Source organism: Coregonus lavaretus, assembly GCF_964263955.1.
Source record: "Coregonus lavaretus genome assembly, chromosome: 31".
NCBI lineage: Eukaryota > Metazoa > Chordata > Actinopteri > Salmoniformes > Salmonidae > Coregonus > Coregonus lavaretus.
Window position 1 is genome coordinate 24,946,196 of NC_140018.1, and position 23,337 is coordinate 24,969,532.

Here is a 23,337-nt window from a genome sequence, read left to right on the forward strand (position 1 = left end):
TTAAACTGATTGCCTCCTATCCCCTGTAATATTGTATTCTACCTGTCCTTTTGTGTTTAGGTTTCTCCAGCAGAGCCTGAGGAACAAGTCCCTGGGGATGACAGACTATAAGATCGCCCTGCTGTGTAATGCCTACTCCACTAACTCCGAGTGCTTCACTCTGCCCATGGGTGTGCTGGTGGAGACTATCTATGGCAACGGCAGCATGCGCATCACCCTGCCTGGCACCAACTGTACCGCATCAGGCTCTGTCACACCACTACCCATGAACCTCCTGGACTCCCTCACCGTCCACGCCAAGATGAGGTGGGCAATGCTTACCATAGAGATATATACTGTATGTCTCTATAGTCCCTACAACCACTACTACTGTTCCTTTCGTTGGTGCTGTCAGGATATCACAGCAACATCAAAAGTAATACTTCATTTAGTTAGAGCTCTTACTAGGGGTTATTGAAGTAAGAATGGAACAGTCTCAGTCTACGGGAGGCTTACAGAAAGACTTGAGGATGCATCCTATGGTGTTTTTAATTAACTAAAAAAACACCCTGCTTGAAATGCTGTGCTAATAATAATCTACTTAAATGCATTATTTTAGACCCCTGCCAAGTTTTTTTTTTTTAAGGACATGCCATTATGCAATTTTATTCACATTTAAACTGCCCTATTTAAAATGCAATAAGGCTTGGATAATTCGTTTGAATTTAAACACATAACATTTACACGTTGTCATTTTCTCCCGCTCGGTTTAGTGTAGCCCAGGGTGTATGAAATGAAATGGCTCTGTGCTAAATTACAAAGAACAGATGAGAGCGTTGAAGAGTGATGTCTTCTCCCTCTCCTGTTGATCACTGTTGTATTCTCCCTGCTGTTAGTTGCCATTTACAACCAAAGGATAGAGGGTGATAGTGATGAGTTTAAACAGCATCCATCCATTTCAACCTAAAAGCTATTTTTACAGATGAGTGGGTTCTACTTTTTTTTTTTATCTGCTCTGGCTGCTTTGCAGATGATTCAGTGCTTATTCATTTTACAATAAAGCCATCTGCAATTTCTGAGCCAATAATGCCTCGAACATTCAGCTATTTTCTGCAAATACCAACACTTGCATAAGTAGTATTCTGACAGATTTGTGATCAAAGCATAATAAATAAGGTGAAAACTGCATACATTAGTCAAATCTCATTCACATTTCTCCTGTACGTTCAGCCTGATCCATAGCATCGCCACGCGGGTGATCAAGTTGGCCCACGCCAAGTCCAGCATCGCCCTGGCCCCAGCCCTGGTGGAGACCTACAGCAGACTGCTGGTCTACATGGAGATAGAATCTCTGGGCATCAAAGGATTCATCAGTAAGTCCTGCAGTCTCTGAATCCCCTTATAGACCTTATCAATCCCTGCCTGCATTTTTTCAAAAAGAGACCTGGTTCATGTTCAGAAAGGCACACCATAACAAAATGTTTTGCAATGGAAAAACTAAAATGTGTGTTCTTATTTGACAAGTTCAGTTTGTAGCTCCCAGTTTCCAAATGTTTTCTCCCTGCTGTGTTCGACCCTGGCCTGAGCGGCAGCATGGCCAGCTTAACTGTATTACAAATGGATCACAGATGTTCTAACTACAACAACATGATGTTCTGTTTTACCAGGCCAGCTCCTGCCCAATGTGTTCAAGTCCCACGCCTGGGGCATCCTTCACACTCTGCTGGAGATGTTCAGCTACCGTATGCACCACATCCAGCCCCACTACCGCGTCCAGCTGCTCAGTCACCTGCACTCGCTTGCTGCCGTGCCCCAGACCAACCAGAACCAGCTGCACCTCTGGTCAGTAACCACAGGATCAGGCACAGTCAGACACCATTTTTAGGGCCAGGGCCCGGTTGCATAAAACACCTTAAGTTAATTTCCCCCCTTATCTTTTCCCTTAAAGTTTCCTTAATTTTAATAAGTCAGTTGCACAAAACATTTTAAGTTGAATTCCCCCCTTTAATTAAGTGAAAAAGTTAAAGGTGCCCTTGAGGTCCCTTAACTGCTTCATTCAGTATGGCTATAAATGTAAACAGCATTTGTGGAGGTGAATGTTGCTTTCATCTGCCCTGGCTACAAAAGGAACACATCAACCAGCTAGCTACTTAGCTAAACAATGGAAGATGCACAGTCCATGGCTACAAAGTTAGCTGGCTAGTTAGCTAGCTACTCTGTAAGCTAGCTTGAAGTGCTAGCAAGTAATAGAAACAAGTTGAGAAAAAAGTAACTACAAGAAACGTGGTTTATAATCATCTGAAGCAATTTGGTTGTCCTGTTTTGATTGTAGACGTTCTATTTTACTATCTCACAAAATAAATGTGATCTCTTTGACAATATGTTTTGTCAGTGAATCAGGCAGTCTCCATGGTAACCAGATACTCTTTCTACAGTACATACCTTCAAACTACCATAAAACCCCTTAAGTATGCCCTTACGTAAAGGAATATTTGAGGAGCTCTATGCAACGCCCTTAAACAATTCCCTTAGGTAAGGGAAAATTACTTAAGATGTTTTATGCAACTGGGCCCAGGAGATTTTTTCTGACCTTGTGATCTGACCAGGAAACACTCCACACCCTAGTTGTAATTATATAATATAACTAGGGCCCTGAATATTTCCTGGTTAGGTAATTTGGCCAGTAAAAACTCCTGGCTTCACCTACAGTGAGGGGGAAAAAAGTATTTGATCCCCTGCTGATTTTGTACATTTGCCCACTGACAAAGAAATGATCAGTCTATAATTTTAATGGTAGGTTTATTTGAACAGTGAGAGACAGAATAACAACAAAAAAATCCAGAAAAACGCATGTCAAAAATGTAATAAATTGATTTGCATTTTAATGAGGGAAATAAGTATTTGACCCCCTCTCAATCAGAAAGATTTCTGGCTCCCAGGTGTCTTTTATACAGGTAACGAGCTGAGATTAGGAGCACACTCTTAAAGGGAGTGCTCCTAATCTCAGCTTGTTACCTGTATAAAAGACACCTGTCCACAGAAGCAATCAATCAATCAGATTCCAAACTCTCCACCATGGCCAAGACCAAAGAGCTCTCCAAGGATGTCAGGGACAAGATTGTAGACCTACACAAGGCTGGAATGGGCTACAAGACCATCGCCAAGCAGCTTGGTGAGAAGGTGACAACAGTTGGTGCGATTATTCGCAAATGGAAGAAACACAAAATAACTGTCAATCTCCCTCGGCCTGGGGCTCCATGCAAGATCTCACCTCGTGGAGTTGCAATGAACATGAGAACGGTGAGGAATCAGCCCAGAACTACACGGGAGGATCTTGTCAATGATCTCAAGGCAGCTGGGTCCATAGTCACCAAGAAAACAATTGGTAACACGCTACGCCGTGAAGGACTGAAATCCTGCAGCGCCCGCAAGGTCCCCCTGCTCAAGAAAGCACATACAGGCCCGTCTGAAGTTTGCCAATGAACATCTGAATGATTCAGAGGAGAACTGGGTGAAAGTGTTGTGGTCAGATGAGACCAAAATCGAGCTCTTTGACATCAACTCAACTCGCCGTGTTTGGAGGAGGAGGAATGCTGCCTATGACCCCAAGAACACCATCCCCACCGTCAAACGTTGAGGTGGAAACATTATGCTTTGGGGGTGTTTTTCTGTTAAAGGGACAGGACAACTTCACCGCATCAAAGGGACGATGGACGGGGCCATGTACCGTCAAATCTTAGGTGAGAACCTCCTTCCCTCAGCCAGGGCATTGAAAATGGGTCGTGGATGGGTATTCCAGCATGACAATGACCCAAAACACACGGCCAAGGCAACAAAGGAGTGGCTCAAGAAGAAGCACATTAAGGAGTGGCCTAGCCAGTCTCCAGACCTTAATCCCATAGAAAATCTGTGGAGGGAGCTGAAGGTTTGAGTTGCCAAGCATCAGGCTCGAAACCTTAATGACTTGGAGAAGATCTGCAAAGAGGAGTGGGACAAAATCCCTCCTGAGATGTGTGCAAACCTGGTGGCCAACTACAAGAAACGTCTGACCTCTGTGATTGCCAACAAGGGTTTTGCCACCAAGTACTAAGTCATGTTTTGCAGAGGGGTCAAATACTTATTTCCCTCATTAAAATGCAAATCAATTTATAACATTTTTGACATGCGTTTTTCTGGATTTTGTTGTTGTTATTCTGTCTCTCACTGTTCAAATAAACCTACCATTAAAATTATAGACTGATCATTTCTTTGTCAGTGGGCAAACGTACAAAATCAGCAGGGGATCAAATACTTTTTTCCCTCACTGTACGTGGTCAGCACCACAGGGGTTACAGGTCCTTGAGCTCCTGCGTAGGCAGGCAGGGCTTATTACAATCATGCTGACTCTGACAGAAACATAAGACCAGAAAGGATTTAGTACTAGTCTATACTCTGGGGTCAAGCCAGTGCAAGCCAAGGTGTTATACAACAGTGTCTTAAAATGTAAAGAGGAATGATGTGCTATTGAGCGGAAGTAATTCATTGTCAATTCAATAAGAACGTTCCATATAAACATAGAAATGGGTCAGCGCTTTGCAAAGACGCAACTCTGTACATAAACACTAGCTTTTACTGTCATATAAAAGTAACCTTTTTGTCTTCCTGTTTCTGTGTCCTCAGTGTTGAGAGCACAGCGTTAAGGTTGATCACAGCGTTAGGGAGTTCCGAGGTTCAGCCTCAGTTCACCCGCTTCCTCAGTGACCCCAAAACGGTGCTGTCAGCTGAATCTGAGGAGCTCAATCGTGCCCTCATCCTCACTCTGGCCAGAGCCACCCACGTCACAGGTCTGCATCTATCTAACCTACACTACTGGTCAAAAGTTTTAGAACACCTGCTCATTCAAGGGTTTTTCTTTATTTGTACTATTTTCTACATTGTAGAATAATAGTGAAGACATCAAAACTATGAAATAACACATATGGAATCATGTAGTAACCAAGAAAGTGTTAAACAAATCAAAATATATTTTATATTTGAGATTCTTCAAATAACCACCCTTTGCCTTGATGACAGCTTTGTACACTCTTGGCATTCTCTCAACCAGCTTCATGAGGTAGTCACCTATACAGAAGATAGCCCAATTTGGTAAAAGACCAAGTCCATATTATGGCAAGAACAGCTCAAATAAGCAAAGAGAAACAACAATCCATCATTACTTTAAGACATGAAGGTCAGTCAATACGGAAAATGTCAAGAACTTTGAAAGTTTCTTCAAGTGCAGTCGCAAAAACCATCATGTCTTTGTGAAGGCAGAGTGAAGGAAAAGCAGCCAACAAGTGCTCAGCATATGTGGGAACTCCTTCAAGACTGTTGGAAAAGCATTCCAGGTGAAGCTGGTTGAGAGAATGCCAAGAGTGTGCAAAGCTGTCTGTCATCAAGGCAAAGGGTGGCTACTTTGAAAAATCTCAAATATGTTTAACACTTATTTGGTTACTACATGATTCCATATGTGTTATTTCATAGCTTTGATATCTTCGCTGTTATTCTACAATGTAGAAAATAGTAAAAATAAAGAAAAACCCTTGAATGAGTAGGTGTTCTAAAACTTTTGACCGGTAGTGAATATGTAATGTTACTTCAACATTTAACACGTGTCTGATAATGGTTGTGAAACTCATTATAGGTCAGTGTAATGCTGACTAGTAGGTTAGCATTAACAAAACGTTATCCTAACCCAAGACTAATTTTCCTTCCACTGCTTTCTCTGGTCCAGATTTCTTCACAGGCTCTGACTCCATCCAGGGTACGTGGTGTAAGGACATCCTGCAGACCATCATGAACTTTACTCCTCATAACTGGGCCTCTCACACCCTTAGCTGCTTCCCTGCTCCTCTTCAGGTACAGAGAGATAGTCACTAACTGGGATTAGGGTTTATGTCTACGGGGGCAGCCATAGAGAATTAAGAAAAACACATATCTGTGTGCGTGTTCCCCCAGGCGTTCTTCAAGCAGAACAACGTTCCCCAGGAGAGCCGCTTCAACCTGAAGAAGAACGTGGAGGAGGAATACAGGAAGTGGAAGAGCATGACCAATGAGAACGACATCATCACCCACTTCTCCATGCAGGGATCGCCGCCCCTCTTCCTGTGTCTGCTTTGGAAGATGCTGCTGGAGACTGACCACATCAACCAGATCGGCTTCAGGTACACCACAAAGTATTCACTTCTTTTCTATTCTATTTTACACATGATCACACACTGGTTGCACAACACTTAACCATTTTATTTGTGCGTTTATTAAATGTGTTTGACAGAGACAGTACACATTAATCAACGTTTCAAGTTCAACATCTCTTCACATCAATTCATATTTAACGGTAGCAGGACCATATACTGTAGATTTGTTCTCATTGTCCTGCTGATGTATGGTCATTAATAAATAGTATAAGGTAACCTGGGACCATTTTAATAAGGTCAACATTCTGATTGGCTGAGTTCTGTGAATGTTAAGTGAGTGGGAAAAAGAGGGCATGGCTTCCCTGTGGTGCAGCTGCTCCCTCTCCAGACAAAGGACGGTTTTGTGGATGGAAAAGCCTGACCACACACACAGACCTACCTCTCCTCAACATCACACTTGTCATTCTAATCACGAGCTCTGGGAGATAATAACCTCGACACGCTCTGACAGCACCAATACAGCTCCGCTGCCGCTATCATCTTGTGTTTTTAATTTATTTCTCTGAGCTTTTTTCCCAAGACACAGTCTGTACTAGCAAGGCAGTTTTAAAGTACTTTCTGAAGCAGAAGTCATGGCGACTGCCTGACAACCTGTAGTCAGTGCCGTCCTGCTAAAGTGCTGTTGCTGATTCCATCTTACAGTGTGGAAATCAGCACAGCATCACAACCAATCCCTGGAGCCAGATTTCTGGCATGTGATGAGTGCTACTGTTCCATAGAGGCTATGTGCTGTCTGCTTTCTCTGCAGGCCAGGGGTTTGAGGGGATTGGAGAGCAGAGCTTTTCTGCTTATCACCAGGCAGGAGGAGTGAATTGGCTGTGAAGGCCTGTTGTTTGCATAACCCTCCGGAGAGAGTTTCTGCAAAAGTTCTTAAACACTCCAATGACTCCCTCCCAAGCACCTTCTATCCCTCTCTCTCTCTCCCTCTCTCTCTATCTCTATCCCTCCCTGGCACTTTCTTTCCAACTCTCCCTCTTTCTCTCTCCATCTCTCGTCTGTAGGAAAGAATCTGTGGCCTCTCCCTCTGTCCCACACAGAGTTTAAGTGTGAGGAATGAGAATAGCCTTCTCTACTGTAAACCTGCCTGGGCTCTTTACGTCACTACCCAGTCGAGAGTGATGGCTTTCCTCGAGTAGGCGTTCATGCACCGCACGCCACCATTTGTAATATGATTTACCGCCAGTGAAAGGTATTTTGCAACAGGGCTTTTAAGACGTGACTAAGGACTTTGATGGGATAGTGCTCCCGCTTTTGCGGTGACTGGCTGCTGGTAATGACAGCCTGTTAATACAACTGAGCTGGTACAGTAAAACTGCTCTCTTCCTGTCCTCTAAATAGGGCCTGTCTGCTAGGAAGCTGGAGCCTGGGGGATTGGGAGATGTCAGTGGTGGTTGTGGTTGTGGTAGACCCGTGGGGCGGCGCGCAATTGGCCCAGGGTAGGGGAGGGAATGGCCGGCAGGGATGTAGCTCAGTTGGTAGAGCATGGTGTTTGCAACGCCAGGGTTGTGGGTTCGATTCCCACAGGGGTATGAAAAAAAATATATATATATATTAATGTATGCACAGTAAGTCGCTCTGGATAAGAGCGTCTGCTAAATGACTTAAATGTAAAAAATGTAGGGCCAGGTGGGGTGGTAGGAAGGCCACCCCAAGGGGCACTACCAATGGGAAGGGGCTGCTGGGGGCCCTAGGTTTGGCTCTCAGCTTCTGAATGCTGTTATAATAATAATAATAATAATAATAACACACCGACACACACACTCACACACGCACTAGAAGCAGATGGTGTCAGAAAGCTGTTTGGTGGTTGTTTGTGTTGATGATTGCTGTAAGAGTGCTGATGGTGTTTGAGATAACAGCTTTGCGTTGAATCATGAAGTAATTGTGTTATTGACAGATGGCCTTTTGAATTCAGAGGAATGAATACTAACTAGTAATGATGACTCATGGTAAACAAGCAATGGTACTGTACATTATGTTAATTTGACGTGTGACTGTGCATGTGTCTGTCTGTCTGTGTGTTGTGAGACGAGGCCGTCCTCCTGACCAGCCGTGTGTCCTGTCTTGCCCCAGGGTTCTGGAGAGGATCGGGGCGCGGGCGCTGGTGGCCCATGTCAGGACGTTTGCAGACTTCCTGGTCTATGAGTTCTCCACGTCGGCCGGTGGCCAGCAGCTCAACAAGTGTATCGAGATCCTCAACGACATGGTGTGGAAGTACAACATTGTCACGCTGGACAGACTCATCCTGTGTCTGGTAAGGATGAGACAATGCATTTGAAACTATGGGCCAGTCATATGGTTTTCCTCAAATTAAGTATTTGAAAGCTTCAGTCACATTAATAATTACGTTTTCAGATGATGTACATTAATATCTCATTGTTTAATATAAATCTGGTTCAGTTGTTATATAACAATGTTTAATTCCCTACTAACCTCTTCCCAATCACTTCCCTCGCTCTTATCTTATCTCCCTCTCCTCCCCCTTCTCCTCTCCAGGCCATGAGGAGTCACGAGGGTAATGAGGCCCAGGTCTGCTACTTCATCATCCAGCTCCTCCTCCTCAAGCCCAACGACTTCCGCAACCGTGTCTCCGACTTCGTCAAGGAGAACGCCCCCGAGCACTGGCTGCAGAGCGACTGGCACACCAAGCACATGGCCTACCACAAGGTACCGTACTGGCCCCAACCCTGGAGGTCTGACTGACAGCTCCAGCATGAAAAGAGCAACGCTGCCTGAAAGACCGTCTGAAAAGAACCACTGAGCACAGAGAGGGGTTCAAGGCGATACGAACGTAAATGTCAACGGGCGGCCACTATAGTTCAGCCTGCACCGTTGCCTGTTGACATTTGGCCCTGTTTTTAAATGTGACATTTACATTGGCTGGGCTGGGATTTCAACTGAGCCTTCTGTGGAGTTAGCTGGGTTAAGTCTCCATCTGTTCTACTGTGGTGACTGAATAACCTCCACTCACTGTTTCACTGCTCCCAAGCTTGCTCTTTTAATAAAGCTTAAAGGTGATACAGTTCCATTTGACTTGGACTGTTGTTTTCTTCCCTATGATAACAGAAATACCCGGAGAAGCTGTACTTTGAGGGCTTGGCAGAGCAGGTGAACCCACCCATGCAGCAGCAGTCCCACTACCTGCCCATCTACTTTGGTAACGTGTGCCTGCGCTTCCTGCCCGTCTTTGACATTGTCATCCACCGCTTCCTGGAGCTGCTGCCCGTCTCCAAGTCCCTGGAGACCTTACTGGACCACCTGGGAGGACTCTACAAGTTCCACGGTGAGGGAAGGGGAGAGGAACATGGGGAATAGTTCTGGTCTGTTGCTTTGATTGTATATACAGCCTGGGGGGTATACTAACATCTCGAAAGAGCACTGATAGAAAACCCCTTTATTAATCAATGTTATGCTTGTACATTTGGAATGATGTGATGTGATGAGGTCTGTTCAGATGGTGGGTCTAATTGAACTAACTGAAGTGTGTGTTTCTCTGTGTCGTCTCCAGACCGTCCGGTGACCTACCTGTACAACACGCTCCACTACTACGAGCGTCACCTGCGTGAACGCACCAACCTGAAGAGGAAGCTGGTGCACGCCATCATGAGCTCTCTGAAGGACAACCGGGCGCCAGGCTGGTGCCTGAGTGAGACCTACATCAAGTGTGGCATGAACCCCCGTGAAGACAACATCTGGATCCCCGATGACACCTACTACTGCAAGCTCATCGGACGCCTCGTCGACAATATCCTTTCTTGTTGTTTATGCCGGAGCACATTTGACCTGTCCAAATCATTATCAGACAGTTTTCTATGTCTCTGTCCTGTTGGGATGTTCAGACTGATGAAAAGTAGTCTTATAACATCTGTGAGGGAATAGTTGATGTGCTAGATTGCTAGAAATTATTTCCTAGAATAACAGTCTATGGTGTATTCACACACTGTTGTGTAGATGGAGTGCTCTCCCAATGATGAGTATCTTCAGTATCATCCTTGACCTGCTGTCTCACCGATGGCTGGCAAGTCCCCCGGGCCGTTCCCTAACTGTGACTGGAGATTCAACGAGTTCCCCAACCCGGCCGCCCATGCTCTCCACGTCACCTGTGTAGAGCTGATGGCCCTAGCAGTGCCCGGCAAGGAGGTGGGCAACGCCCTGCTCAGCGTCGTCCTCAAGAGGTCAGAATGGGGTCATAGATCAAACAGGGGCCAGTAAGCAGCCAATTAGAGGGGAGATTGAACGGTCTCTAGGCTATATAAACAACCACAGTCTTGAATGTTGATTGCACTGCTCTCTTGATGCGTGTGTAAATGTTCCCTCATTATGCAGATGTTATTGTGTGAGGAATGGAGGATGAGTAATCTTAAAGTGGTGCTGAATCACTGCAGTGTGTTAGCTTTCTGCAGAGCTCAGTTAGACCTGTGTGCCCCTCTAGATGACAGCGTCTGTATCTGTATGGTGTTGTGATTGATTGGCCTCTTGATGTCATGTCATGTCATGTGACCTCCCTCACAGCCAACCGCTGGTGCCTCGGGAGAACATCACAGCCTGGATGAACGCTATCGGCCTGGTGATCACTGCCTTGCCTGTAAGACTCAGCTCTGTTCACACACACACACTAGCACAAAGGCTTTGTTACATATCAGCAACATATTGCGCCAGGAATCTGTAGTCTACGGCCCACAGCAAAGTTTCCACTATCCATGAAAAACAAAGTCCATAAATTGTTGGTCTTACTGCTCACAGTGTAATTCTGTGCAGCCAGACAGTAGTGACAGCTTTACCCAAATAAACATCTACATCCTTCAGCTGTCCTCCAGACTCCAGAGAACTGTCTGGAAGCCTCTCTAAGGTCTGAAACGTGAGCTAAACGGTATGCGTGTCTGTCTGTGTCTGCGTGTCTCTTTCGTCTCTCTAGGAGCCTTACTGGGTGGTCCTGCAGGACCGTATTGTGAGTGTGCTGGGCAGTCCGTGCCTCACCACAGAGACTGAGTGGGTGGGGTACCCCTTCGCGCTGCTGGACTTCACCGCCTGCCACCAGTCCTACTCCGAGATGTACTGCAGCTACGTGCTGGCCCTGGCCCACGCCGTGTGGCACCACTCCAGCATCGGACAGCTCTCCCTTATTCCCAAGTAAGACCCAACAGTAGCCCCCTGATTAGCTGTTCTCCAGCCCTCTATTCCTGGTCCACCAGCTGCCCCCTGATTAGCTGTTCTCCAGCCCTCTAGTCCTGGTCCACCAGCTGCCCCCTGATTAGCTGTTCTCCAGCCCTCTAGTCCTGGTCCACCAGCTGCCCCCTGATTAGCTGTTCTCCAGCCCTCTAGTCCTGGTCCACCAGCTGCCCCCTGATTAGCTGTTCTCCAGCCCTCTAGTCCTGGTCCACCAGCTGCCCCCTGATTAGCTGTTCTCCAGCCCTCTAGTCCTGGTCCACCAGCTGCCCCCTGATTAGCTGTTCTCCAGCCCTCTAGTCCTGGTCCACCAGCTGCCCCCTGATTAGCTGTTCTCCAGCCCTCTAGTCCTGGTCCACCAGCTGCCCCCTGATTAGCTGTTCTCCAGCCCTCTAGTCCTGGTCCACCAGTAGCTCTGCTCCTAACTCTCCTCACCAAGTAAGGCCCTCCAGTCATGGGGTACGTCCCAATAATACCTCCTTTCTTCTGAAGTCTACACTCATTCACTACTTCCCACAAATCTAAAAGCATTGGATTGGTGGAGACATGGGGTAGTGGCAGTTTCCACCATATTTCTTATATCAGTCAATGGGGTTTTCTCGTTTGGGCAAAAGACCATCCTCCTTCCTCTGTCCTCTGTCCTCTATCCTCCGTGACCAGGAAACCGATAAGTGGTTGAGGAGTGTGTCAATTGCTTGGTAGGCAAACGGAAGAGTGTCCTCCCCTCTTCGATAGCCATCTTTCATCGAGGATACTTGTGTATCCTACCACGGAAGAGTTTTGAAATCTGCCACACCCCCTTTGAATCAGCTATTGTTTTGTCAGAGGAGAAAAACATGCCCACGTTTAAAAACAATATGCTACTTATTGGTTTATCAAAATATCTTGAACATCTACAGTTGAAGTCGGAAGTTTACATACACTTATTTTTCAACCACTCCACAAATTTCTTGTTAACAAACTATAGTTTTGGCAAGTCGGTTAGGACATCTACTTTGTGCATGATAAAAGTCATTTTTCCATCAATTGTTTACAGACAGTTTATTTCACTTATAATTCACTATCACAATTCCAGTGGGTCAGAAGTTTACATACACTAAGTTGACTGTGCCTTTTAAACAGCTTGGAAAATTCCAGAAAATAATGTTGTGGCTTTAGAAGCTTCTGATAGGCTAATTGACATCATTTTAGTCAATTGGAGGTGTACCTGTGGATGTATTTCAAGGCCTACCTTCAGACTCAGTGCCTCTTTGCTTGACATCATGGGAAAATCAAAAGCCATCAGAAAAAACATTGTAGACCTCCACAAGTCTGGTTCATCCTTGGGAGCAATTTCCAAATGCCTGAAGGTACCACGTTCATCTGTACAAACAATAGTACGCAAGTATAAACACCATGGGACCACGCAGCCATCATACCGCTCAGGAAGGAGATGCGTACTTTGGTGCGAAAAGTGCAAATCAATCCCAGAACAGCAGCAAAGGACCTTGTGAAGATGCTGGAAGAAACAGGTACAATAGTATCTACAGTGGGGAGAACAAGTATTTTATACACTGCCAATTTTGCAGGTTTTCCTACTTACAAAGCATGTAGAGGTCTGTAATTTTTATCATAGGTACACTTCAACTGTGAGAGACGGAATCTAAAACAAAAATCCAGAAAATCACATTGTATGATTTTTAAGTAATTAATTTGCATTTTATTGCATGACATAAGTATTTGATACATCAGAAAAGCAGAACTTAATATTTGGTACAGAAACCTTTGTTTGCAATTACAGCGATCATACGTTTCCTGTAGGTCTTGACCAGGTTTGCACACACTGCAGCAGGGATTTTGGCCCACTCCTCCATGCAGACCTTCTCCAGATCCTTCAGGTTTCGGGGCTGTCGCTGGGCAATACGGACTTTCAGCTCCCTCCAAAGATTTTCTATTGGGTTCAGGTCTGGAGACTGGCTAGGCCACTCCAGGACCTTGAGATGCTTCTTACAGAGCCACTCCTTAGTTGCCCTGGCTTTGTGTTTCAGGGTCGTTGTCATGCTGGAAGACCCAGCCACGACCCATCTTCAATGCTCTTACTGAGGGAAGGAGGTTCTTGGCCAAGATCTCGCGATACATCGCCCCATCCATCCTCCCCTCAATACGGTGCAGTCGTCCTGTCCCCTTTGCAGAAAAGCATCCACAAAGAATGATGTTTCCACCTCCATGCTTCACGGTTGGGATGGTGTTCTTGGGGTTGTACTCATCCTTCTATTCTATTTGTGTCTCATCAGACCACATGACCTTCTCCCATTCCTCCTCTGGATCATCCAGATGGTCATTGGAAAACTTCAGATGGGCCTGGAAATGCGCTGGCTTGAGCAGGGGGACCTTGCGTGTGCTGCAGGATTTTAATCCATGACGGCTCTCTTCAGGTCATTGACCAGGTCCTGTCGTGTAGTTCTGGGCTGATCCCTCACCTTCCTCATGATCATTGATGCCCCACGAGGTGAGATCTTGCATGGAGCCCCAGACCAAGGATGATTGACCGTCATCTTGAACTTCTTCCATTTTCTAATAATTGCGCCAACAGTTGTTGCCTTCTCGCCAAGCTGCTTGCCTATTGTCCTGTAGCCCATCCCAGCCTTGTGCAGGTCTACAATTTTATCCCTGATGTCCTTACACAGCTCTCTGGTCTTGGCCATTGTGGAGAGGTTGGAGTCTGTTTGATTGAGTGTGTGGACAAGTGTCTTTTATACAGGTAACGAGTTCAAACAGGTGCAGTTAATACAGGTAATGAATGGAGAACAGGAGGGCTTCTTAAAGAAAAACTAACAGGTCTGTGAGAGCCGGAATTCTTACTGGTTGGTAGTTGATCAAATACTTATGTCATGCAATAAAATGCAAATTAATTACTTAAAAATCATACAATGTGATTTTCTGGATTTTTGTTTTCGATTCCGTCTCTCACAGTTGAAGTGTACCTATGATAAAAAATAACAGACCTCTACATGCTTTGTAAGTAGGAAAACCTGCAAAATCGGCAGTGTATCAAATACTTGTTCTCCCCACTGTATATCCACAGTAAAACGAGTCCTATATCGACATAACCTGAAAGGCCGCTCAGCAAGGAAGAAGCCACTGCTCCAAAACCGCCATAAAAAAGCCAGACTACGGTTTGCAACTGCACATGGGGTCAAAGATCGTACTTTTTGGAGATATTTCCTCTGGTCTGATGAAACAAAAATAGAACTGTTTGGCCATAATGACCATTGTTATGTTTGGAGGAAAAAGTGGGATGCTTGCAAGCCGAAGAACACCATCCCAACCGTGAAGCAGGGGGGTGGCAGCATCATGCTGTGGGGGTGCTTTGCTGCAGGAGGGACTGGTGCACTTCACAAAATAGATGGCATCATGAGGAAGGAAAATTATGTGGATATATTGAAGAAACATCTCAAGACATCAGTCAGGAAGTTAAAGCTTGGTTGCAAATGGGTCTTCCAAATGGACAATGACCCCAAGCATACTTCCAAAGTTGTGGCAAAATGGCTTAAGGACAACAAAGTCAAGGTATTGGAGTGGCCATCACAAAGCCCTGACCTCAATGCTATAGAAAAAGCGTGTGCGAGCAAGGAGGCCTACAAACCGGACTCAGTTACACCAGCTCTGTCATGAGGAATGGGCCAAAATTCACCCAACTTATTGTGGGAAGCTTGTGGAAGGCTACCCGAAACGTTTGACCCAAGTTAAACAATTTAAAGGCAATGCTACCAAATACTAATTGAGTTTATGTAAACTTCTGACCCACTGGGAATGTGATGAAAGAAATAAAAGCTGAAATAAAGCATTCTCTCTACTATTATTCTGACATTTCACATTCTTAAAATAAACTGACCTAAGACAGGGAATTGTTACTAGGATTAAATGTCAGGAATTGTGAAAAACTGAGTTTAAATGTCTTTGGCTAAGGTGTATGTAAACTTCCGACTTCAACTGTAACTTAATTTGTTTTGATCACTTTACACATTTATTTTGGGATCCAGCCCTGTAAATGTCATTTTCCTAATGATGCGCTAGTGGAGAAGGACCATCTCAATTCAAGCAAGCGCATTTCCATCCACGTTCACTCTCCTCTCCGACTCTTCTCGATTAACTGACCTTTTTCAAAAGGAGGGGATGGAGGAGAGAGGATGTAGGAGGTGAGCAAATCTAATTGATAAAAGGCCATTTACTTTCAAATGACTGAAGGGAAGTGAACAAGTGCACACATTGGGAGGAAGGAGAAATAATTGGGAAATAGCCCCTCTAGCCTCCTCTCTCTCACTCCTTACCCCTTCTCCCTCCATCCCCACCATCTTGCCCCCTCCCTCAGCTCAGGCCCCTACCAGCCCAAGCTGCTCACGTCTGACTTATATCAGATGGGGGTTAGTTAAGACTGTCTGCTCCACTCCTACCCTGTGTTCAATCACAGAGGGATAGTCCTGCTGCCTCCCAGCTCAGGCTTAGCTTAGCAGGCCTTCTCAGCTAGCCTGGGAATATCTCCCCCTATAACACTGTGTGTTCAGGCCTCGCTGGACTTCAAGCCCAAAGTGCTCCTGTGCTTCCGCCAGACTGTCATGTAAAATGACAGCAGAGCCCTGGCCTGCTGGGATTACATTACCATGAAGCAGATGGAAAGGCCTTATGATGAGACTCAGAGAAGTACAGTCACTATCTACTGGGCTGGCTACAGCTCTCTGACATTATGTGATGCTACTGTTTAAGATGAGTAATGTGCCCTTAAATTGGAATGAGCATGGGGATTCTAATTTCAGGAATTGGTGCATATATGCCTACATTTTCATTGGTCCAATAACATTTATATGCATGTTCTACCTGAATAGTATCTCAGATTTCACAGATTATGAAATATTGTAAACATTTCTTTAAAAAAATATATATATATACAGCTGCGGAAAAACTTAAGAGACCACTGCAAAATTATCAGTTTCTCTGGTTTTACTATTTATAGGTATGTGTTTGGGTAAAAATAACATTTTTGTTTTATTCTATAAACTACTGACAACATTTCTCCCAAATTCCAAATAAAAATATTGTCATTTAGAGAATTTATTTGCAGAAAATGACAACTGGTCAAAATAACAAAAAAGATGCAGTGTTGTCAGACCTCGAATAATGCAAAGAAAATAAGTTCATGTTCATTTTTAAACAACACAATACTAATGTTTTAACTTAGGAAGAGTTCAGAAATCAATATTTGGTGGAATAACCCTGATTTTCAATCACAGCTTTCATGCGTCTTGGCATGCTCTCCACCAGTCTTTCACATTGATGTTGGGTGACTTTATGCCACTCCTGGCGCAAAAATTCAAGCAGCTCGGCTTTGTTTGATGGCTTGTGACCATCCATCTTCCTCTTGATCACATTCCAGAAGTTTTCAATGGGGTTCAGGTCTGGAGATTGGGCTGGCCATGACAGGGTCTTGATCTGGTGGTCCTCCATCCACACCTTGATTGACCTGGCTGTGTGGCATGGTGCATTGTCCTGCTGGAAAAACCAATCCTCAGAGTTGGGGAACAATGTCAGAGCAAAAGGAAGCAAGTTTTCTTCCAGGACAACCTTGTACGTGGCTTGATTAATGCGTCCTTCACAAAGACAAATCTGCCCGATTCCAGCCTTGCTGAAGCACCCCCAGATCATCACCGATCCTCCAAATTTCACAGTGGGTGCGAGACACTGTGGCTTGTAGGCCTCTCCAGGTCTCCGTCTAACCATTAGACGACCAGGTGTTGGGCAAAGCTGATAATTGGACTCATCAGAGAAGATGACCTTACTCCAGTCCTCTACGGTCCAATCCTTATGGTCTTTTGCAAACCTCAGCCTGGCTCTTCTTTGCTTCTCATTGATAAAGGGCTTTTTTCTAGCTTTGCACGACTTCAGCCCTGCCCCTAGGAGCCTGTTTCGAACCGTCCTCGCCGTGCACTTCACCCCAGCTGCCGTTTGCCATTCTTTTTGTAGGTCACTTGATGTCATCCTACAGTTGTTGAGTGACATTCGAATGAGTTGGCGGTCATCCCGGTCAGTAGAGTCGTTTTTCGCCCTCTGCCGGTCTGTAGCTTTGTTGTCCCCAATGTCTACTGTTTGACCTTGTTCTTATGAACCGCTGTCTTTTGAAATTTTAAGGATGGAAGCAACCTGCCGCTCACTGTATCCCTCTGCTAGTAAAGCCAGAATTGAAACCTTCTTTTCCTCACTCAAAACTTTCCTTTTCAACTCTTTTGGCATGGTCAATAGTTCTTTTTTGATTAATATTACTTTTGAGGTACTATTAGCACTGTTTTTGCCATCCAGCTGGTCCTATTGCAAGAGGATAGTGATGACCACAGCAGTGGTTTTTATACTTTTCCTCGTTAAATAAGATTTGGTTCATGTGATCACCTAATCAGTACCTAAGTCAGTAGAATGAGGTGTGCCTGTGTTGGAATTCAACAGACACTGGAATGGAATGGCTGTCATACATGTAGAGATGCTGATTTAAGAAACATTTGCAGTGGTCTCTTAATTTTTTCCACAGCTGTATATATTTTTTGCCTCTTTTTCTCCCCAATTTCGTGATATCCAGTTGGTAGTTAGTCTTGTCCCATGCTGGGACAATTGTGCACTGCCTCATGGGTCTCCCGGTCACGTCCGGCTGTAACACAGCCTGTGATCAAACCCGGGTCTGTAGTGATGCCTTAGACCGCTGCGCCACTCGGGAGGCCCAATATTGTTTACTTTTGAATTTGAAAAGCAACCAGAAATACTACAAAAGCAATTTATATTCAAAAGCCATTCTCTAGGACGTGCCAAGCCAATCAGAATCTGAGTGGGCAAGATATACGATGACCTCTCCTTGCCAGGCAGTCATTACCTTGGTGACTCCTCTCAGCCAGTGTTTGTGTTAGCGCTTCCACTCTACCGCGTTATAGTGACAGTGACAGGCAGGCTGCTGCTATCCCCGGGCTGTCATCATCACTGTGGGCCGTGACACGTGGGAGATCTCAGCAGGCGCCGCGGCATCCTGACAACAGAGCCCGGTGACGAGACGCACCCCCAGTGGCGTGGGCAGCCAAGTGTGTACGCCTCACACTGACGCTTCTGGAACACAGATCACACACAGCTCGCTCTGGAAAAACTCTGCACACACACAGACACCTGGGATCTATCTTGTCATCTACGACCACACTGAGGCTTTGGTTCTGCTGTACCTGTGGTTTATATTCCACTGTCTCTGTTCAGAAAACCCTGTCAATTATCATTTAAATTCAGTGCCTCCACTGTCTTCTTCCATTTGCATACAGCTCTCACAGTTCGAGCCTTAGTCGCTTTGAACATCAGGTGCTTGGCTTTACAAAGCCTTCCACTACTTTCTTCTTCAGTCCTTTTCTCCTCCATCCCAGCATGTCTTTGAAAGAGAGCAGTCCATTCTCTCCTCTTCAGTCTCGATCTCTCTTTACGAGAAGTGTAACATATTCTCTCCTGTCCCTCCCCAGGTTCCTGTCTGAGGTGCTGAAGCCCATAGTGAAGACAGAGTTCCAGCTCCTCTACGTGTACCACCTGGTGGGGCCCTTCCTCCAGCGCTTCCAACAGGAGAGGACCCGCTGCATGCTGGAGGTACTGACTACTCCTGTCAATATATACCCCCCTCCTCCATCTCCCAGTACAACCCTAATACAACCCTATTATACCATACAATCCCACACAAAAGGCCTGTAAATTAAATTCCCTTTCACACTCCCTTGACCATTACAGAGAATAGAGCTGATGGTGTGTGTGTGCGTGCATGTGTGTGTGTGTGAACGTTCGTATGTGTGACATGTACGTGTGGCCCTGAGGTTAAGCCCCAGTGCTGGCGCCCCATTGCCACAGATCTAACCCCCAGAAAATGGACAATAGCTGGGTAGATTAAAGGGGAATTAGGTGGCTCACTGAGAAATCCTGTTGTTTGTGGAGAGGAGCGGGAGGGTTAAGGTCCTTGGTCTCCTCTCCCAAGAGGCAGTGGCTCTGTGCTGGGTTGTGCTGTGGCTTCCCATGGACAGCTCTAATGAATCTGCAGTACTGCTGTTGACCAGCCTGCCACCCCCTGGAAGGCGCTCGGACAAAAATAGTCATTCTTAGAAATAGCCATTCATTCTGTTTTTCACTCTGGCTTTGTGTTAATCAGATGTGTGACCCACCATCGCCATTCAATCAGTGACTGATTTGTCTGTGCCTTTTTTAACGATCTACGCATTTATGTGTGTGTTGTGAACTGCAGATTGGAGTGGCATTCTATGAGATGCTACAGGCTGTGGACCAGCACAGTCAACACCTGTCCTACATGGACCCCATCTGTGACTTCCTCTACCACATCAAGTACATGTTCACCGGGGACAGCGTCAAAGACCAGGTTAGAGAAATACTTGGGTTAAAGTTCTCCATTACTGTGACGGGGACGGGGACGGGGACGGGCAAAGTAATTCAAAGCGTATACTTTATCACTCAGGATGGAACTTTCCACTGCTCCTATTTATGGCATGTAATGTTGTTATTAAAACAAAATCCGACAACCCCATAGTAGAATAGTTCACTTTATTTACCTAGTCGGCTTGTTGTGTGTTCTATGTGAGATAAGTATTCCTCTCGAGGCGCATTCAAGTTGCGAGGGCCATAGGAGGGAAAGCAGTCAATGCACAACAATTTGGAATGCAATCATGGGAAAACACTTTTGAAAGCAGTTTTGACAATATATATTTTGAAAGCAGTTTTGGCCTTTGTTAAAAAAGGGTGGGCCCTCAGTTTTCCATTGCTACCACGTTTATTTATCTACTCCTTAAATTGCGCGGGTGGCATTGTTTAAAAATGCAGTTTTACAACCAGAGTTTCGAGCATGGTTTAGGCGCAGCTGTGCAACAGAGCTCTTAAATGGGCAATGTCGTCTTAAAATGACATACTTTGTAATAGAAACGTAAAATTGTTTACTTTTTCGAGTAAATAATGATTTATGTATTTATAATAAAATATTCATTTATTATTAATAATAATAACAATCAGGATGTTGTGTCCTATGGGGTAAATGCAGATGACCAAACCCCATTCTTCAAGTGCCTTTCAGAAAGTATTCCTACCCCTTGACTTATTCCACATTTTGTTGTTACAGCCTGAATTCAAAATGGATTCAATTGATGACAAAGTGAAAACATGTTTTTGAAATGTTTGCACATTCTTTTTTAAATTCTTCAAGCTCTGTCATGTTGGTTGTTGATCATTGCTAGACAGCCATTTTCAAGTCTTGCTATAGATTTTCAAGCCGATTTCTAAGTCAAAACTATAACTAGGCCACTCAGGAACATTCACTGTCGTCTTGGTATTCAACTCCAGTGTATATTTGACCTTGTGATTTAGGTTATTGTCCTGCTGAAAGGTGAATTTGTCTCCCAGTGTCTGTTGGAAAGCAGACTGAACCAAGTTTTCCACTAGGATTTTGCCTGTGCTTAGCTCTATTCCGTTTATTTTTATCCTAAAAAAAACTCCCTGGTCCTTGCCGATGACAACATGATGCAGCCACCACACTTGAAAATATGAAGAGTGGTACTCAGTGATGTGTTGCATTGGATTTGCCCCAAACAACGCTTTGTATTCAGGATATACAGTTAAATTCTTTGCCACATTTTTAGCAGTTTCACTTTAGTGCATTTTTACAAACAGGAATATATATTTTTTCTTTACCAATAGATGCTCTTCTTTGCGAGGCATTGGAAAACCTCCCTGTTCTTTGTGGTTGAATTTGTGTTTGAAATTCACTGCTCGACTGAGGGGCCTTACAGATAATTGTATGTGTGGGGTACAGAGGTAGTCATTCAAAAATCATGTTAAACACTATTATTGCACACGAGTCCATACAACTTATTATGCAACTTGTTAAGCACATTTTTCCTCCTGAACTTATTTAGGCTTGCCATAACAAAGGGGTGGAATACTTATTGACTCAAGACATTTCAGCTTTTCATTTTTTATTAATTTGTAAACATTTCTAAAAACATAATTCCGCTTGGACATTATGGGGTATTGTGTGTAGGCCAGTAAATTCAGGCTGTACCACAACAAAAATTCAAGGGGTGTGAATACTTTCTGAAGGCACTGTACATTTTATAGCCACTATGCTTCATCAGTTGTGTTACAGGTGATAATGCGTATTGCTAATAGCACATCTGATAATATAGTCCATGCATAGGCTATATGAATGGTCCAATATGTTCAAATACTTTTTACTGAAATACTACCAATATGTTACTGGGCCCATTTCTGGAGGTGGAAATTATATTTTAGATGGTGTCAGCAGCATTTTATTTTCATAAATTTTTGGAGTAGAATGTAGTTTAAAAAGTCACCAGAACTGAGCTTCTCAGTCCTTCTACATAAAAGAACCCCGGACCCCCTAAGCAAGGCGACTGGAATTGGTCAAACTCGCAGTTTAATACATGTACAAAATGATCGTCTTTCCCCAACAGCATGTTGGTCATGACTTTCTTACATGAAAGAGGAGGTTAATTTGGCCCCAGACAATCCATCTGTGATCGACTTAAGTTTCAGTTGTGGGATTTTGTGTTGCTTTTAACCCTGAATACTGTGTACTCTATGCCTTTCCTTGACCTCAAAATGTTTGCTCACTTGGTTTTCTGTCATGTCCTGCATTGGTATTCAGCCTCTCCTCTTCCCTCCTCCTCTAACTATATCAACACACCATGAATTTGAAATTCTAATTTGTTTGTCCTCCAAACATTCCCACGTATTTTACTTTGATGTCACTTGCTGCACGTCCCACTTCAATTCAGGGTCTAAGGCTGAAGTTGGCGTCTCCTCAGTAGTAGTACAGAAGAGATTAGTTGAATTGTCCTCCCAGTTTATCCCTTGTCTCTCATAGTGTTGTGTTTAATGTCGAGTGTGTGTGTGTGTGTGTGTGTGTATTCCCAGGTGGAGAAGATCATCCTGACCCTGCGTCCGGCCATGAAGCTCCGTCTGCGTTTCATCACCCACACTAGCAAGATGGAGCCTGCAGCTGCCAGCGTTCCCCAGCCCTCCTCCTCTGTGTCCTCACCCGCCCCACAGAGCAACCCCGGTCCCTCCAACCTCCCCCTGTCTGTGGCCCAGTAAAAAACACAGTCTGTCAGCCCCATGGCCATGGTCCCACTGTCACCAGCTGGAGGATTGAGATGGACACACTCCACAAATGTGTAGGTCAGGGTTGCAGACAGACAAGATGACCCTGAGAGTCTGGTCTCTTGAGACTGACCATGCAACACCCCAGTGCTGTGGTGTGTTCCAAAGCTTTAAACAGCCAGTCAGTCCAAACGCAGTATAGAAGAAAACAGACGTGAACTGTTACACAACAGACATTACCTTTTTATAACCTTTAGCTTTATAGTGCTTTTTATTGTTGAGTGTATTGGAAAAAGACAAGTGTTTTCTCTGCAATCATTGGTCTGCTAGAGTGTATATATAAAAGACTACGGTTGATGGCGGCTCATTCTGTTATTGCTCTCCCTTTGTAATAACATGAGATGGTCCAGTGCTTTGTGACTCCCTACTTAATCATGAGAGGTGATTTATGTTGTATTTTTCACATGAAGTAAAGAAGAAATAAAACGTCTTAGGATTCTGAGTTGGATTGTTGTCTTGTCTGATCCCCTGTTATTCTGCACTCTGCTCTGTAGAGATGACCTGTATTCTGTCAGCTCAGGACCTCTGCCAGATGTCTGGATGTTGTTATGGCCAGATGCACAAACACTAAGTTCAGAACAGGGTCAACAACTCAAACTCTCTTTAACACAAACTAGACTGGAGAGGCGTACGGTGCTTAGAACACTATCTCTACTTGCACATCATCTCTTGCACATCTATCATTCCAGTGTTAATACTAAATTGTAATTATTTTGCACTATGGCCTATTTATTGCCTTACGTCCATAGCTTGCTACATT

At 44.6% G+C, this 23,337-nt stretch overlaps 1 protein-coding gene across 2 annotated transcripts in view; it reads left to right on the plus strand.

Annotated features, from left to right (window-relative positions):
• Nucleotides 1-23,019, plus strand: part of med23 (mediator complex subunit 23) — a 32,051-nt gene extending 9,032 nt beyond the window's left edge. Inside the window, exons 14-29 of one of the 2 annotated variants that reach the window (XM_084148809.1) lie at nucleotides 61-306; nucleotides 1,210-1,352; nucleotides 1,647-1,821; nucleotides 4,639-4,802; nucleotides 5,732-5,856; nucleotides 5,956-6,173; nucleotides 8,268-8,448; nucleotides 8,691-8,861; nucleotides 9,261-9,477; nucleotides 9,703-9,939; nucleotides 10,204-10,369; nucleotides 10,707-10,779; nucleotides 11,110-11,324; nucleotides 18,872-18,992; nucleotides 19,636-19,767; nucleotides 22,332-23,019. In XM_084148809.1, coding sequence (XP_084004935.1) covers nucleotides 61-306; nucleotides 1,210-1,352; nucleotides 1,647-1,821; nucleotides 4,639-4,802; nucleotides 5,732-5,856; nucleotides 5,956-6,173; nucleotides 8,268-8,448; nucleotides 8,691-8,861; nucleotides 9,261-9,477; nucleotides 9,703-9,939; nucleotides 10,204-10,369; nucleotides 10,707-10,779; nucleotides 11,110-11,324; nucleotides 18,872-18,992; nucleotides 19,636-19,767; nucleotides 22,332-22,511 — 2,764 coding nt within the window. In that variant the 3' untranslated portion in view covers nucleotides 22,512-23,019. The remainder of the gene's footprint in view (nucleotides 1-60; nucleotides 307-1,209; nucleotides 1,353-1,646; nucleotides 1,822-4,638; nucleotides 4,803-5,731; nucleotides 5,857-5,955; nucleotides 6,174-8,267; nucleotides 8,449-8,690; nucleotides 8,862-9,260; nucleotides 9,478-9,702; nucleotides 9,940-10,203; nucleotides 10,370-10,706; nucleotides 10,780-11,109; nucleotides 11,325-18,871; nucleotides 18,993-19,635; nucleotides 19,768-22,331) is intronic. The other variant, XM_084148810.1, reaches the window with a different exon arrangement.
• Nucleotides 23,020-23,337: the final 318 nt, after the last annotated feature.